At 48.1% G+C, this 15,000-nt stretch overlaps 2 protein-coding genes across 5 annotated transcripts in view; both read right to left on the bottom strand.

Moving 5' to 3' along the window:
• The window catches only part of mpz (myelin protein zero), a 9,089-nt gene extending 8,819 nt beyond the window's left edge, over positions 1-270 (bottom strand). For all 3 annotated transcript variants that reach the window (XM_083690678.1, XM_083690679.1, XM_083690680.1), the window contains exon 1: positions 102-270. In XM_083690678.1, coding sequence (XP_083546804.1) covers positions 102-147 — 46 coding nt within the window. In that variant the 5' untranslated portion in view covers positions 148-270. The remainder of the gene's footprint in view (positions 1-101) is intronic.
• Positions 271-5,915: 5,645 nt separating this feature from the next.
• Positions 5,916-15,000, bottom strand: part of lig1 (ligase I, DNA, ATP-dependent) — a 10,777-nt gene continuing 1,692 nt past the window's right edge. The window contains exons 4-27 of one of the 2 annotated variants that reach the window (XM_083690264.1): positions 14,897-15,000; positions 14,538-14,687; positions 13,998-14,459; positions 13,731-13,875; positions 13,465-13,557; positions 12,847-12,903; positions 12,704-12,762; positions 12,386-12,499; positions 11,931-12,097; positions 11,620-11,696; positions 11,373-11,464; positions 10,968-11,067; positions 10,708-10,793; positions 10,501-10,616; positions 9,323-9,418; positions 9,057-9,167; positions 8,836-8,907; positions 8,525-8,669; positions 8,304-8,386; positions 7,956-8,108; positions 7,520-7,573; positions 7,257-7,400; positions 6,573-6,665; positions 5,916-6,136 (exon numbers count right to left, since the gene is read on the bottom strand). The exon at positions 14,897-15,000 is cut by the window's right edge and continues 77 nt beyond it. In XM_083690264.1, the coding sequence (XP_083546390.1) occupies positions 6,062-6,136; positions 6,573-6,665; positions 7,257-7,400; positions 7,520-7,573; positions 7,956-8,108; positions 8,304-8,386; positions 8,525-8,669; positions 8,836-8,907; positions 9,057-9,167; positions 9,323-9,418; positions 10,501-10,616; positions 10,708-10,793; positions 10,968-11,067; positions 11,373-11,464; positions 11,620-11,696; positions 11,931-12,097; positions 12,386-12,499; positions 12,704-12,762; positions 12,847-12,903; positions 13,465-13,557; positions 13,731-13,875; positions 13,998-14,459; positions 14,538-14,687; positions 14,897-15,000 (2,848 nt within the window). In that variant the 3' untranslated portion in view covers positions 5,916-6,061. The remainder of the gene's footprint in view (positions 6,137-6,572; positions 6,666-7,256; positions 7,401-7,519; positions 7,574-7,955; positions 8,109-8,303; positions 8,387-8,524; positions 8,670-8,835; positions 8,908-9,056; positions 9,168-9,322; positions 9,419-10,500; positions 10,617-10,707; positions 10,794-10,967; positions 11,068-11,372; positions 11,465-11,619; positions 11,697-11,930; positions 12,098-12,385; positions 12,500-12,703; positions 12,763-12,846; positions 12,904-13,464; positions 13,558-13,730; positions 13,876-13,997; positions 14,460-14,537; positions 14,688-14,896) is intronic. The other variant, XM_083690265.1, reaches the window with a different exon arrangement.

Below are 15,000 nucleotides of genomic sequence, written 5' to 3'. Positions count from 1 at the left end.
TCACCGAACTTGTGTCACATTTGGAGGTAGTTTGAGGGTAGATATGAAAGAATGAGCGCAGATTAGGTTAAGAAAAACTAATAAAAAATAACGTTGTTTACCTATTCCCAAGAGTACGGTCGACGCCACCACCAAGAACGTCAGCATGGTGTCTGGCTGTGGAGTTCCTGAAGAGATGCCGACCTCAGCGGATGCTGCAGAAGAGTCCCACCGTGGAGCGAGATGGAGAGATAGAGAGAAAGGAGGAGAGAGGGGCGCAGGGTGCCAAAGACTTCTAAACCGGACAACAACAGGACCCCACTGTCCTGGGGTTTATACCCAACCACACCCCTCACCACGGCCCTGCCCATTCCTCCTCTCTCTCTCTCTCTCTCTCTCTCTCTCCCTCTCTCCCTCTCTCTCTCTCTTTCTCCAATCCCATTGAAACAAATTAAACAAACAAACAACCTTTTGAAGACGAGACGAAAAAAAAACGAAAAAAAAACATGCGCAATCCATGATGTAAAGATCACACGCTGTTAAGACACGGATCAAATTAGGCGTCAACACGTTGGGTACTAAAGCACTAAAAGCCTGCACTTGGTTAACCCATCACAGCGCCACGCAATTATCCCCAAGTTGCGTCGTTACTGGTGTGTAATATCATGAAATATCAGGAAATGTATGCAGAAGTATGCAGAATGTATGTCTAGACGTGACGACCACGCACCGGTCTTCAGTGAAGCATGTACTGTACGTGGGCCCAATGTGTACAGTAAATATGACATGGGAAAGGAGGGGGGTGGAGGGATGGAGGGATGGAGGGATGGAGGGATGGAGGGGTGGAGGCCCGATAACCGAGGTCAGTGTGACCCTGTCTCACTCCTCCCCTCCCGCCATCACCCTGTTTCTCCTCTCCCTGCACTTTCACCCGGGACGAAGCGAGGGATGAAAAACAAAGACTTCCCTCTCACCCTTTTCTCTCTCTCTCCTCCCTCTCTCCGGATTCCTGCCGTTTGCTGACGTCTACCAGTCAAACAATGGAGAGAGGGGGGGACGGGGGGGTGACAGTGGGGCAGGGAGGGGGCAGGGGGTGACTGGTGTGTCTCTGTCTCTCAATGGCGCTTTCTTCCACTCCAACCTCTCCCTCTCTCTCTCTCTCCGTCCAGACAAAGCGACGTATTCTCCGGCCTCCTCTCTGCCCCATGCCCACTCTTCTTATTCCTGTAAAACAGACACAGAGAGTAGGGAGAGACCGGCTATATATAGAAGGGTTGAGGCGAGGACACTAGGAGACACACAGACATGGGAGCGAGACAGAGGGAGAGATAGAGAGAGACAGAGGGAATGAGGGAACGCATGGGAAGGGTTTTTTCTACGGCAGCCCGCAGGAGCCATGATCCATCAACCTGTCATAGGACATAAATATGCATTTGTTTAGCTTGTGGCGACATCTGTGGTGGATCGATCAAACCTAAAGCTTAGATTGCCACCGCCGTAAAAACAGTCCCCTCCCGCTAACCGGTTACCGCAAGCATTCTGTTATTCTAATTGGAACGTTGAGCACATAGAATTAGAATGAGAATCATTGTAATGAAAATCATTCTAATTCTACAGTTATAGCATCTCAATCAGGTGCAGGTAGTGCAAGATTGGCAGGGCGCATTCTAAACCCGGCAACTGTGACATACATATTGCAACTATTCATACTCAAGCGTAAAATCCCAAATACCATACTGACGGATCAATTAAACAAACTTGACCGTCTGCCAGGCTGTTGTTGGCATTTACTGTCTCCATGTGTATTCACTAAGTGATTAAGGCCATAAGGACTAGGAAACAGGAGATCTTTTATGAAACTGGCAGGTGGAAAGGATGGCACGCGTCCAGAGTCGTCAGCGGTGCAAAAGGCAGGCCTTAGATTGCTTTGGCAGACAGTGACTGTATCAGATAGGGAAGGGCCTCACTCAGCTGGCAGAGATAAAAACAATCCCCCTGCAGCTAAGCCAAATCATCAACCTCTAAATAATACAGAGAGAGAGAGGGGGGGGGGGGAAGAGAGACAGACAGAAAGAAAGAAAGAAAGAAAGAAAGAAAGAAAGAAAGAAAGAAAGAAAGAGAAGCTCCAGTGTCTAATAGAAAACAAGACTGAATACAGCACCAATATCCTGTTGAATGAGGCCATGTCCCTTGCCTGCGGAACCATCTAGTGTATGTTAATAGTGTCAGGCAGAAGCCTAATCACAAGGCATGTTGGCAGATGAACTGTAGCGGAATGTCTTGGAGCCGATTGGAATCGCTGGAGGGTTCAGAGAAAGGCTTTGGAGGGTTCTAAAGAGAGTTTTGAGAGGGGTGGTGGCCTGGGGGGCCCGGCAGGCCGGCGGGCAGGCGGGAGGCCTCCGGGCCTACACTCTGGTCATGAGCAGCACGAAAGCAGGAGAGAGCAGAGAGGCAAACGGTCATGAGGGTTACAAGGCTAATAGCCAGAGAAGTGATCCAATGGAGTGGCTACACAGACACACACTCTGGGCCTTGAGGAGAGGCAGCAGCCTCGCTGTGGGCCCACGCCAAGCACTGGGGAGAACCACCACCGACCTCCGTCGCCGTCGACCAATCACAACGCAGCGCCTCAGAACACCTCGATCTGATCCAAAACTTGAGCTGTGGGGGGGGGTTGTTAATCAGGCCAAACACCCTGATGACACTGCCAGGCAAATCAGCCATGAAGAGAATTATGCATGGGCTCTTACGGCTTATGCAATGTTTTTAAACTCAAGTAGGGGAGCACACAAGGGCACACCTCAGGGGGAAGGGGAAAAATTGGGACGCTGACTAAGACATTCTCTGGACAGGATTATTAAGAACATTCCATTTTGTCATTACAGTATTTGGCTTGTTGTCATCTTGGTAGATTCCATTGAAGAGACACGTACAGTAGAGTATATTCTGAATGTGACTAAATCTGACAAGATTTACAGTAAGTGGAGACTAGGATGGAAAAACATTAACACATAGGGGCGATGAAACTGGCCTGACATCATCAAATCGAAAGGTTACTGGCCAACGCTCAGCGCTCCTGCTCAAGAAAAACACACTATTGATATTCCGTGGGTTCAACCGGGGACAAAGGCTGGTCCTGTCCCTCCCTCTCTCCCTCGTGGCCTTGCATGGCAGAGATGTCACAGAGAGCACCAAACAAGGGATGGAGGGACGGAGGGATGGAGAGAACTCAGAAGGAGAACAAACACATTGTTCGGAGGTTGAGAAAGGGGTATTGTGTTCAAGACAGATAGCCAGAGTGGGAGAAAGAGGGAGAGAAGACAAAAGGACAGACAGAGGGAGAGGTGAAAACCATTATTTGTCAAACACACATTTTTTTGGATTTCTCAAAACAGTTTGGGGCAATCCATAACAGCAGTGCCCTGGGGACCGTCGCAGCTCAGAGAGACATTCAAACGACAGCATTGTAGCCGCTTTCCTCCACAGTGCCTTCAATCTCCTGATGCGGCTTCATACTCTCAACCATGGGAATACAAGCAGCAACTGAAACAACGATCTGATTCTGTCTGATGTCGGGGCACTGACGGTGATTTGATGTGTCAGTTGTTTCTCTTTCTCATGAGGGGGGTTCTAGTGCTCCATCAAGTGGATCAGAGACAGCCCCATTATTCGATGGTGAGAGAGAGAGAGAGAGAGAGAGAGTGGTCAGGTGGTAGGATATCTGGTCTCAGTTCAGCTCCCAGGTGGGGGGGCTTCAGCAGAGCAGTTTACTACAGTACATCTGAGCTAACAGCCAGGCAGATTGAATGGGGGAGAGTATAAGTGGGCAGCAGGCCTCTGTGGAGATGGAGCTGGAGAGATGCAGCACAGCAGTACAGTACTATGCCCTGCAGGCTTGCGATGTGTGCCAGCTGCCCCTCGGTAAACACCACCGCTACATCCCTCCACAGTGCAAGAGAGAGAACTGCTGCCGATGCGTCCTCGCCCCGAGAAAATAGAACCCTGGAAAGCAGGAGAGGCTGGTGGAGGTGGAAACAGAGCAACGGGCTCATTGAAAAGCACGGAATGGAATGAGAAAGGGTTTCAAAACACACGTGTTATACCATTCCTCATACCATTCCATGCATTACAATGAACCCGTCCTCCAATTTCCCTACCTCCACCAAGCTCCCTGTTGGTAACAGTAAACAGCTCATTTCCTACTGTACAAACACCTGCTAAATTACTTATTTCGTTGGTTTTAATTTCATATTTTTGAATATCAATAGACCAGCAGATGCTGCATTTTATTCATTAACAGCGAAGGAAGCCACATGCTGTGTGAGATTTGTAGATGTTCATAAAGAGAGAGATGTTAGAAGCAGAAAGCACAATGGCACAAACAGATGGAAAAGGGCAAGAAAATCAACATTTCCATGCTCAGGCTGTCACAAAGACTCTGTTCTCCTCCTCCTCCTCCTCCTCCTCCTCCTCCTCCACCACCTATTTAGCAGACACACACACACACACAGCACCAGCGCAGGTCACAGCCCAAAGCCCACTCGCTTCCACATGCACACTCTGACAGACGTATACAAACCAGGCATGGTTCGTTGGCGGTTGTTGGGTGCGTACAACCTCTTCACAATGTCACTCACACATACAGACACAACACAACCACACTTTGCAGGCATTACACAACCTCCCATGTACACACACTGACTTGCATACACAGACAACCACATCCATGCACACGCGTATACACACACACACACACACACACACACACACACACTAAATCAACACCTATCTAAGCAACCAGCATGTGCTGTACACCAGGGATTATATATATAATTAGATACAGGATGTGTCACCTGACAAAGAACCCTGCATTCACCAAACCACCTCACATGTAAACTCACTTAAAGACACATCACACGCACACACACACACAAACACACACACTCTCATACAAACATATACTCAACAACCTAACATGGTATGGCCACTCTGTGTGTGTGCACAAACTCTGAAATCTCAAATCCTCTTTAGTGCTTGACCGCCTGTCCTTGGTTCTCTGTCTGACCTGCAGTATCTCCAGTGGTGGATTGATTCCTGCTAGAGACCGCTTAGCGGATTTCCATCTTCTAATGCAGGCTGGAAATTGCACTTCTTTTGTCCTGCTCCTTGGGCCTGTCAAACACATTTTTAAAACATCACAGCGGCAGCAGTCTCCTTGGTTTGTCCCCGTTATTATTCTTCTGCATAAACACAAATGGCTAGTTTCCCAGACACACATTAATCCCAGGCACAGATTAATCCCAAACACAGATTAATCCTAGACTAAAATGCATTTTCAGTAATTACACATACTACCCATATTACATACTATTTAGAGCCTACGTTTGTTACAACGCATACAGTAAGCAAACACATTTCAACGTACACCTCATTCTTTATACCGAGAATTACTTTCTTTTAAAATGTTTTTTTTTAGGCCATTTCTGCTTTATTGGGATAGAGACAGTCGAGATTGACAGGAAGGATGCGAGAGAGAGAGGGGGGATGACATGCAAGACGTGTCGAGGGTCGGAATCAAGCCAGGAACCTTGCGATGATGTGGTATGAACATTCGTGTGCTACGCCACTAAGCAACACGAAACCCTTTATCTTTAACTCAACCAGGCTGTTCATGAAACTGGTTTAACTTCGCTAGTCTACGGTACACCTCCCTCACCAGCGCCACTGAACAGTGACTGAAATCAGAAAGGACTTCCTGAATAGTGTGCAGTGAATTATCCTACATGGAAAGGCAAACCTACTGTAGTATGACATCCAGTCATTTTAGACATACTAAATGTCAGTCAATTTCACATACTTTTGAATAAGAATCCATCCTCCCCTAAGCCCACTGGTTATAATGACAGACACCCAAAGTTTAATATAAAATTGGCTTTATTTCAGTTTTATTCACTTACGTTCAATACCAAATGTTTTAATATCATAACATTGGCAGAGCCTTTATTCATGTTCATCAATTCAAAAACTATGTACAATTGTAATATTCAAGTGCTGCTGACGGTTGACTGGACGTATGACAGGATCAATAGTAGTCTTCCACATCAGCTTTGTCTCCCTGATTCTGAATCTGCTGCTGTTTCTTGTACAAATCAGCAATCTGAGAGAAAACAAAATCAGTGACATCATAACAAAATCAAAGGGGCGGACAAAAAAAAACAGATTGACAGACAGAAAATCAGATATAAGACCTAGTATAAGAACTAGTATACAAACTATTTCCAGAACAAAGCCCTAGTATAAGAACTAGTTCCAGAACACAGACCTAGTATAAGAACTATTTCCATCTATACAAGTCAGTGGTCAAGACACAAGCTTTCCGTGTTGTTACCCATGTGTAATATTCAATATTCTATGAATAATATTCTATTATGTATTTTATTGTTGCATGTAAATACCCTTGTGTTACAGTAATTTAGCTGACATCTGGGACCAATAAAGTCAAGTAAAGGCACTTAGGCACCAGTGATAGAGATAGGAGAAGACATAAAAGCCCGTTCTCCATGATCCACCCCCACCCAGCGCCTGCCCTTTACCTGCGCCCCTGAGGTGGCGTCCTCAGGCTTCTTGTCATCTCTGATCCTCAGGAACCGGGGGAAGCGGAGAGAGATGCCCTTCTCTGGGTCAACCTGGTAGAGAGGAGGGGGAGGGAGGGAGAGGAGAGGAGAGGAGGAGGAGGAGGAGGGAGGGAGAGGAGAGGAGAGGAGAGGAGAGGAGAGGAGAGGAGAGGAGAGGAGAGGAGAGGAGATGGAGGGAGAGGAGAGGAAAGGAGGGAGAGGAGAGGAAAGGAGGAGAGGAGAGCTATAAATCATCTTGTATACTGTACTGAAGAGAATGACGTCAATGTGAACGCAAGGCAATAGAAATTGCTGCCGGCTTGGTTAATTATACGATGTGTGTGTTCCACAATGTCAATTGCTTGGAGACCAATTTGTGTGAAGAGGCTGCAAAATCTATGCAATTGTCATTAGAATCATCTTGGATAAATGAGTGTCAAACACAGTCAATCTATAAATATTTAACTTTCTTTGCATTCCTGGAACTAGGATTAAGTGGACTTAAAAACAATTTTTAATAGAAAATCTCCATTGACGATCCATTTGAGTCTAGGATTAGGCTTAATCCGTGTGCTGGAGAGCAGCCCTGAATAGTCAAAATAACCCATAATTTAGTGTTGGTAAGCCAGCGTGCATGGGAGGAGCTCAAACAGGCAAACTGACCAATCCCATGCCGGCCCTGTAAACCGGCGACAGTGACAGGTCGGCACACTTCACTTCCCAGACTTGCACCGCATCGAGCCACACTTCGGGGTCCGCCGATTGGTCCACGCGATAATAGGGGCGGGGCTTTGGCAAAATATGCTCCTGGAAGAGACAATGCGTTTGAAGTGAGCTCGATCTAAAAGACCGGCAGCTTGGCCACAGAACAGTACGCTAACTCTCTCACAGGCAAACACACCGCAGCAGAAATAGAGGCTCTGTACCTTTAAGAATGTATAATGTTGCTCCAAATCTTCATCCTTGAAGCCTGTCCCAATCTGAGGGAAAGGAAAGACGAAAGGTAATGAGAGTCTATTCCCTGGTGTGCAGACAGATGAGACGTTTAGCAGAGCAGAATAACACAGGTTTGTGCCTGAATTCCCTGTGCACAGGTGCCTTCATCCTGTGACGCCTGAGGCGGTCACCTTTCAAAGAGACAAACCAACAGAGACAAGACAGACAAAAAAGTCACCGTACAGACAGGTAGATAGGCACGCACAAGCTAACACACACACACACACACACACACACACACACACACACACACACACACACACACACACACACACACACACACACACACACACACACACACACACACAGGCAAGGGGGGACACACACGCAAAGGGATACAGACAGAGACAGACGACACACACACACCTTGCAGACAGACTGGAACTCCTCATTGTCCTCGTCGTAGCAGGCCAACAGGAAACCTCCGTAGGTCCCTGTCCTCTTGCCCTTCCCCATGTAGGCTCCTATGACACACAGATCCATAGTGTCTCCCACACCGTCCAGGTAGTCCTTCTTCAGCTGCAGGGGAACACACACACACACACACACACACACACACACACACACACACACACAGTAAGGATCTATACAGTAGGGGGGGTGTGTGTGTGTGTGGTCTTTAAGAGCTGCATTCACACACACACGGTAAGGATCTATCCAGTAGAGGGGTGTGTGTGTGTGTGTGTGTGTGTGTGTGTATCACTGCCTGGGTACCTTGAGCCAGTTGTGAGAGCGCTTCGCAATTTCATACGTGGCTTCCTTCTCCAGAGTCTTCACCATGAGTCCCTCGCAGGAATCTGATTTAACCAGATAACACAACAAAACAGTACCACATTAGTTACACACACATGCACTGCTCCGGATGAGAGAACCCACAGAAATAGGCCTTATCTGCTCTCTCCCTCTCCCTCAGACACACACACACACACACACACCTTTTACAGACTGCTCCAGGAACTCGGCGATGAAGTCGGTGTTGTCTGAGTCAATGGCGCGAGCAAACACAAATTCTCCCTCCCGCTCCTCAAAGCTCTCCTTCAGCAGAGCCCTGCGCCGGGACAGGGGCTGCTTGACTAGGGACTGGGAGGGAGGGAGGGAGAGAGAGAGGGAGGGAGGGAGGGAGAGAGGGAGGGAGGGAGAGAGGGAGGGAGACACAGACGCGCACACACACACACACACGTTAGGAATTGCAATCATTGTTGAATTACAGCCTCCAGTATTCTTCATCATCATCATCTTCACTTACCTCTCCGTTGAGGTACAGCAGGTCAAAGGCGTACACGCACACTTGGACCTTGATCTCCGAAGCATCCACATCCTGAGAAACATACAACATGGACCATTAACACACACGCAACCACACACACACGGCAAGTATCCTCCAGCCTAATTCCTGTCATCCTGTGTTCTTTGTATCCCTCCTCTCCCCCTCCTCTCCCCCTCGTCTCTCTCTCTCTCTCTTCTGACCTTTCTCTTTCTGGTGGTGAGAACCTGGAACGGCTGGATCTGTTTCTTCTCTCTGTCCCACGCCACTGCCTCCGAGTCCAGAACACAGGACACCACTGATTCCTTCTTCACCTGGGGGTGGGGGGGAGAGAGAGAGAGAGATGGAAGGATAGGGGGGGGAGAGGTTATGGTATGCAGGCAGTGTGCTTTAGATGATTTATGATGACGGGGGGAGGGGGTAAGATGCTGTGTGAGTGTGTTGGGGGGGGGGGGGGGGGGCTTATTACCTGGGGAATACGGGCGATGATATCAGGGTATTTGGTCGTGTTGTCTTCCTGGTTGCGACTGAAAATACGCACTTCCCCGTTCTCCAGAATATGGATCTGCCCAATCCAAAAACAATGACATCGAAGTCATTAATCCTAATCTAATAATCCACAATAGCCACTGCAGTCTCCTACTTGGGGGAGGGGGGGGGGAGAGAGAGAGAGAGAGAGAAAGAGAGACAGAGAGAGAGAGAGACTCTGCCTAGAGAGATGCAGGACAGTACATAGCTGCTGCTCTAGCACTGTGGCTCTGACAGCCAGTGTGCTTTAGCTCCCCCTGGTGGTTGGTGGAGGGAAGGTGGGACTGCAGTGTAACATGATAGAGAGAAGGCGAGGACGTCACGCTGCTCTGTTTAATGCCTCCTCTGGGAGGAGCTCACACAGCCTGAGGCTACACAGCACTATGGTCTGCTTCTAAAGAACACACTCAATACAAGAGGACATTGTACACACTAGGAGCATTATGGTCTGTGTGTGAATGTGTCTGTCCTTTAGAAGAAGGACACACACACACACACACACACACACACACACACACACACACACACACACACACACACACACACACAAGATACACACACTAGATACACACTAGATACACACTAGATACACACTAGAAGCACTATGGCTTTTGTGTGTGTGTGTCTGTTCTTTAGAAGAAAGGAGGACGGACGGACACACACTGCAAGTAAATACACCCTTGAAGCACTATGGTCTGTGTGTTTCTGTTCTTTAGAAGAACACATACACACACTGCAAGTAGGTCCACTAGAAGCACTCAAAAATACAGGCGTTGACACCAGGCACGTACGAACGCGCACACACACACACACACCCCTATTGTCTGCCTCTGAAGAACAAGAAGTCTAATGAAGTAGACTCATTGAGAACAGGAACACACATTCACTCACTCACACACACAAACACACACTAAGTGGATGCATATGACATATGGTGCACAATTAAAAAGACAAAGACATCTTGCGCACGCACGCAAGCGTGCACACACACACAGGCGCGCACACACACACACACACACACAGGCGCGCACACACACACGCGCACACACACACACACACACACACACAGGCATGCACACACACACAGGCGCGCGCGCGCGCACACACACACACACACACCTGTGCTCGCTCCCCATCGTACTTGTACTCGCAGGTGAAGGAGGCTTCATCAAACCTCTTCATCACCTCTCCTACACCTTTGGTGGGGTGGGCGAGCATGGGTCTCAATGGGACACCTGAGGGGGGAGGGGGGAGGGGAGAGGTGGTTAGAAAAGCACAGACACACACACAGACACACACACACGTTTCTGACTGGTCAGTCAATACCTGGCGTGAGTTTACAGTGATTGGGCAGTTCGTCGATGCCCTCCTTCAGCAGGACTGGGACGATGACGTCATAGTTGGGCATCTCACTGGAGGAGAATAAACAGAATCAAAATCAGTGAGAGCCAAACGCAGTCAAGCCAATGACTGAGCCAGAGATGTAGGGAAGGGAAGGGAAGGGAAGGGAAGGGGGGGTTTCGAGGAGGAGGAAATGTAGCGAGATCAACAGTGAGACTGGCAGTGACTGTGTGCTATTTAGGTACCAGTAGGTCTGTTTCAGGATCAGGCCCTTCTCCTCAATCCAGGCTTTCTTGCTTTCTGCACTCATCCCCTTCCCAGCGTCCAGCTTAGTGGGAGGGAAGTCTGGGAAAACACACACAAGACCATCCTGATAACATCCAAGTGACATGGAGACGCTGTGGCGAGTTGTTGATATGGTGGGGGTAATGTTGAGAGGAGGTTGGGGGTAATGTCGAAAGGAGGTTGGGGGTAATGTCGAGAGGAGGTTGGGGGTAATGTTGAGAGGAGGTTGGGGGTAATGTCGAGAGGAGGTTGGGGGTAATGTTGAGAGGTAATGTCAAGAGGAGGTTGGGGGTAAGGTTGAGAGGAGGTTGGGGGTAAGGTTGAGAGGAGGTTGGGGGTAATGTCATGAGAATGTTGATGTTAACCTTGTCCAGGTGGAGTCAGACATACAGCCTGACTCATGGCTGCCAGAACGCTCTGCTCAGCCAGGCCAATCCTCAGCTTCCCTGCCAGAGACCTGTCAATCAATCAACAACCATTTGAGACGTGGGAGCCTGTTACCCTGACGACCAGCAAAGTGCCTGCGCACGTGTGTGTGTGTATGTATGTATGTGTGCCATGTCTGTTTGTGCGTGTGTGTGTAGACAGGTAAGACCGCAGAAGTTATTTTACCTAACAATGTATCTGGCCTCAGAGAAACGGCAAGCTACAAAGAGACCTTTGATGATGTCGATTTTCTTATTCATAGCCTGAGGGAGGAGAGCAATGAGATTCAGGGGGACAGAGACGGAATACTAAATAAACAGAGAAACTAGAACCAAAGGACCAGTCGATGCTATTCGGTCTGAGCTTATTCCCTGCATTTTTCGGACTAAATAAAACACAACTATAATTGCATGTTTGGAAAGCTGGAGGACACTTGGCTGTTTTTCACAGTGATTATGTTTGAACACAGTTGGAGACCGATAATGTGGAAAACTCACAGAGTTCCCGCTCATGCTGGCAATTTCCTTTAATTTGTTGAACACGCCCCCTGCAGTCAGATTGGCTGGCGCAAACATCATTCTTTGGTTGCTACGGGAACTCTCTGCCACTAAGCCCAAGTCCCCCTTCTCCTGTGCCTCTGCCTTGACTTTGTCCAACTGTCGCCCTGGCAACAAGAATAAGACAGTAAATGTGAGACACTGAAAGCAAAAGACTTAACAATACGGTTTGAGAGCGTTTGTGTGAGTGTGAGTGTGTGTGTTACTGTGTGTGCCTGCGTGCGTGACTGTGTGTATGTGTCAGTGAGTGTGCGTGCATGTGTCAATGTGTGTACGTGCATGTCAGTATGCGTACGTGTGAGTTTTTGTCAGTGTGTTTGTGTGTGGAGTGTGTGTGTGCGTGCCTGTGTGCGTATGTCTCAGCACGCGTGTGTGTGTTCGTGTGGCTGTCATACCAGTTGCTTGGGCAACAGCTTTCATCAGTACAGTTTCTCCCACTCCCAGCTCCAACCCCTGGTAGGCAGGACCCAGCTGATTCAAACACAGGTAGACACAGCACAGCAGGTCATCTGTGGAAAGCAAGCAACAGATACACTTAGCATCAAACCATCTCTCTGTGTGTGTGTGTGTGTGTGTGTGTGTGCGTGCGTGTGTGTTGACTTATCACTAGCAATCCTGAAGCTGTGTTCACACCTCCCATAGCAACCTGCAGTGACAGCTTAGCTATCAAACAGGCACAAAATCACGCATCACAGTATGCAAAAGCTCTTTACCTGGAGAGAGGACAATCACGGAGCGCAGAAGGTTTGACAATGTTTCGATGTTCCTCAACCTGGCGGAAAAGAAGGAAATTAGTCGAGCAGCTCCTAAGCAGACTTGCATCCAAAGATGAATAATAATAATGCAGTAATCTGACCTGCCAGACTCTTCTTCAATCTTCTCAAAGGTGCGAGCTACAGCCAAATATGGAACCCTGTTAAAGCAGAAGTGTGAGAGAGAGAGAGAGAGAGAGAGAGAGAGAGAGAGGGAGAGAGGAGAGAGAGAGAGAGAGAGAGAGAGAGAGAGAGAGAGAGAGAGAGAGAGAGAGAGGAGGGGTATGATGATTTCAGAGCTCATTGATATTCAGAGCAACTTCGTTCCATCGAGACATATACTATAAAAAGCGATTGAGGGAACATCAACGCTCTTAGACACACACGCACCACTCAGAATAGGGTAGCGCACACACACACACACACACACACACACACACACACACACACACACACACACACACACACAACAGGGTAGCACACACACACCATTCAGAATAGGGTAGCGCACACACACACCACTCAGAATAGGGTAGCGCGCACACACACACACACACACACACACACAACAGGGTAGCACACACACACCATTCAGAATAGGGTAGCGCACACACACACACCACTCAGAATAGGGTAACACACACACACACACACACACACAATAGGGTAGCACACACACACACACATACACAGCTCACAGTGTGACAGTGGGTAGACCCTACCTCTGTCCCCGCACCCAGCAGGCGTGCTCCACAGGGTGGTAGTGTGACCTGCTCGGGTCATACTGGGCCTGGTTCTCGGCTTCAGTCTTCACACTGGGAGGAGAACAGATCGAATCACTAAATAATCACTTTAGTTCCAGACGGTTGTGCAGTGTAAGGACTAGGGGTGTTGGGTAACACATTTGAATCGTCATAGGTGTTAAGAGATCGCTACATTATTAGTAATTTAAAAAGGGAATTAGTCTTGTACTTCCCCTTTAACTTACCCTTTCTTGTCTTTGTTGTCCTCTGTGGAACTCATCTTCTTCTTCTCCTCCTCCTCCTCCTCCTTTTTCTTCTCTCCACTCTCCTTCTTCTTCTCTCCCTCGCTCTTCTCCGCTTTTTCCATCTTCACAGCGGCTTTCCTGGGGGCTGGCGCATGCGAGAGAAGAAACCAAATAATTTGACTTCTTGCAAACTGACAAAAGCAAACTGATTTATGTAAAAATGTTCATGTGCTATGTAAATGCATGCAAGACGGAGGAAAATCTCACCAAAGAAACTGCTGATGGGGGCTTTCTTGGCTTGGTCGTTTCCTTGAGGCGCATCTTGCTCTTCTTTAATTTCTTTCCCCTCCTTTACTGCCTTCATTTGACTTTTAGGGCTTGTTTTTTCTTTCAAATCCTTCTTTTTTTCGCTTTTGGGAGTTGTTTTAACTTTCAAATCCTTCTTTTTTTCGCTTTTGGGAGTTGTTTTTTTGTCTTTCAAATCCTTCTTTTCTGACTTAGGACTTGTTTTTTCTTTCAAATCCTTCTTTTTTTTGCTTTCTTTCAAATCCTTTTCTTCCACCTCCATCTTGCTGTTCTTGGTCTCTTTCACATCATCGGCCGCCTCCTTCTCTTTTTCGATGGTCTTCTCCCCATCCATCTCTCCATCCTCGGGTTTACCCCCACTGGCCTCCTCTCCCCCTTCCTCCATTGCTTCTTCTTCTTCTTCTTCTTCTTCTTCTTCATTCTCTACAGAGGGCAAGAAAAGGAGGGATAAGACAGAAGATATGTAAGACCAGACTTCTGGTGGAGGAAGGTCAAACTCACCCGTGCTGTCCTGTGTTTTCTCAACCCTTGCTCTTTTATTCTGCTGGCCCTCCTGCTCCTCCTCCTCCTCCTCCTTCACTTCTTCCTCATCCTTCTCTTTCTCACTGTCACTCCTGCTGTCAAGCTTTCTCTTGGGGAACTGCTTCCTCGCTGCAGGGAGAGGACAGACAAGGGAAATACTGAGACATTGTGTCGTCAACCAAAACATTATGCAGCAAAACCTACAATGCCCAGATCTCTCTGGGCATTCCTTTCGAAATCTCTTACAATGTCTACCACTCAATGGTTGATTGTCTGTTAGAATAGATACTTAATAGTCACAATTGTGCATTAATCAATCAATCAATCAATCGACTGACCAGTCCTGCGTTTGGGGATTCCTGAGGGTGAGATGGAGGTTGGGGTGGCAGGAGTTCCAGGGGTGGCGGAGGAGGCAGGGGTTGCCGGAGTTTCCGTGGCGACT

The sequence above is a fragment of the Argentina silus genome (assembly GCF_951799395.1).
Source record: "Argentina silus genome assembly, chromosome: 18".
In the NCBI taxonomy this organism is placed as follows: domain Eukaryota; kingdom Metazoa; phylum Chordata; class Actinopteri; order Argentiniformes; family Argentinidae; genus Argentina; species Argentina silus.
Note: the sequence above shows the minus strand (reverse complement) of the source record. Positions and strands in the feature narration are given on the sequence as shown.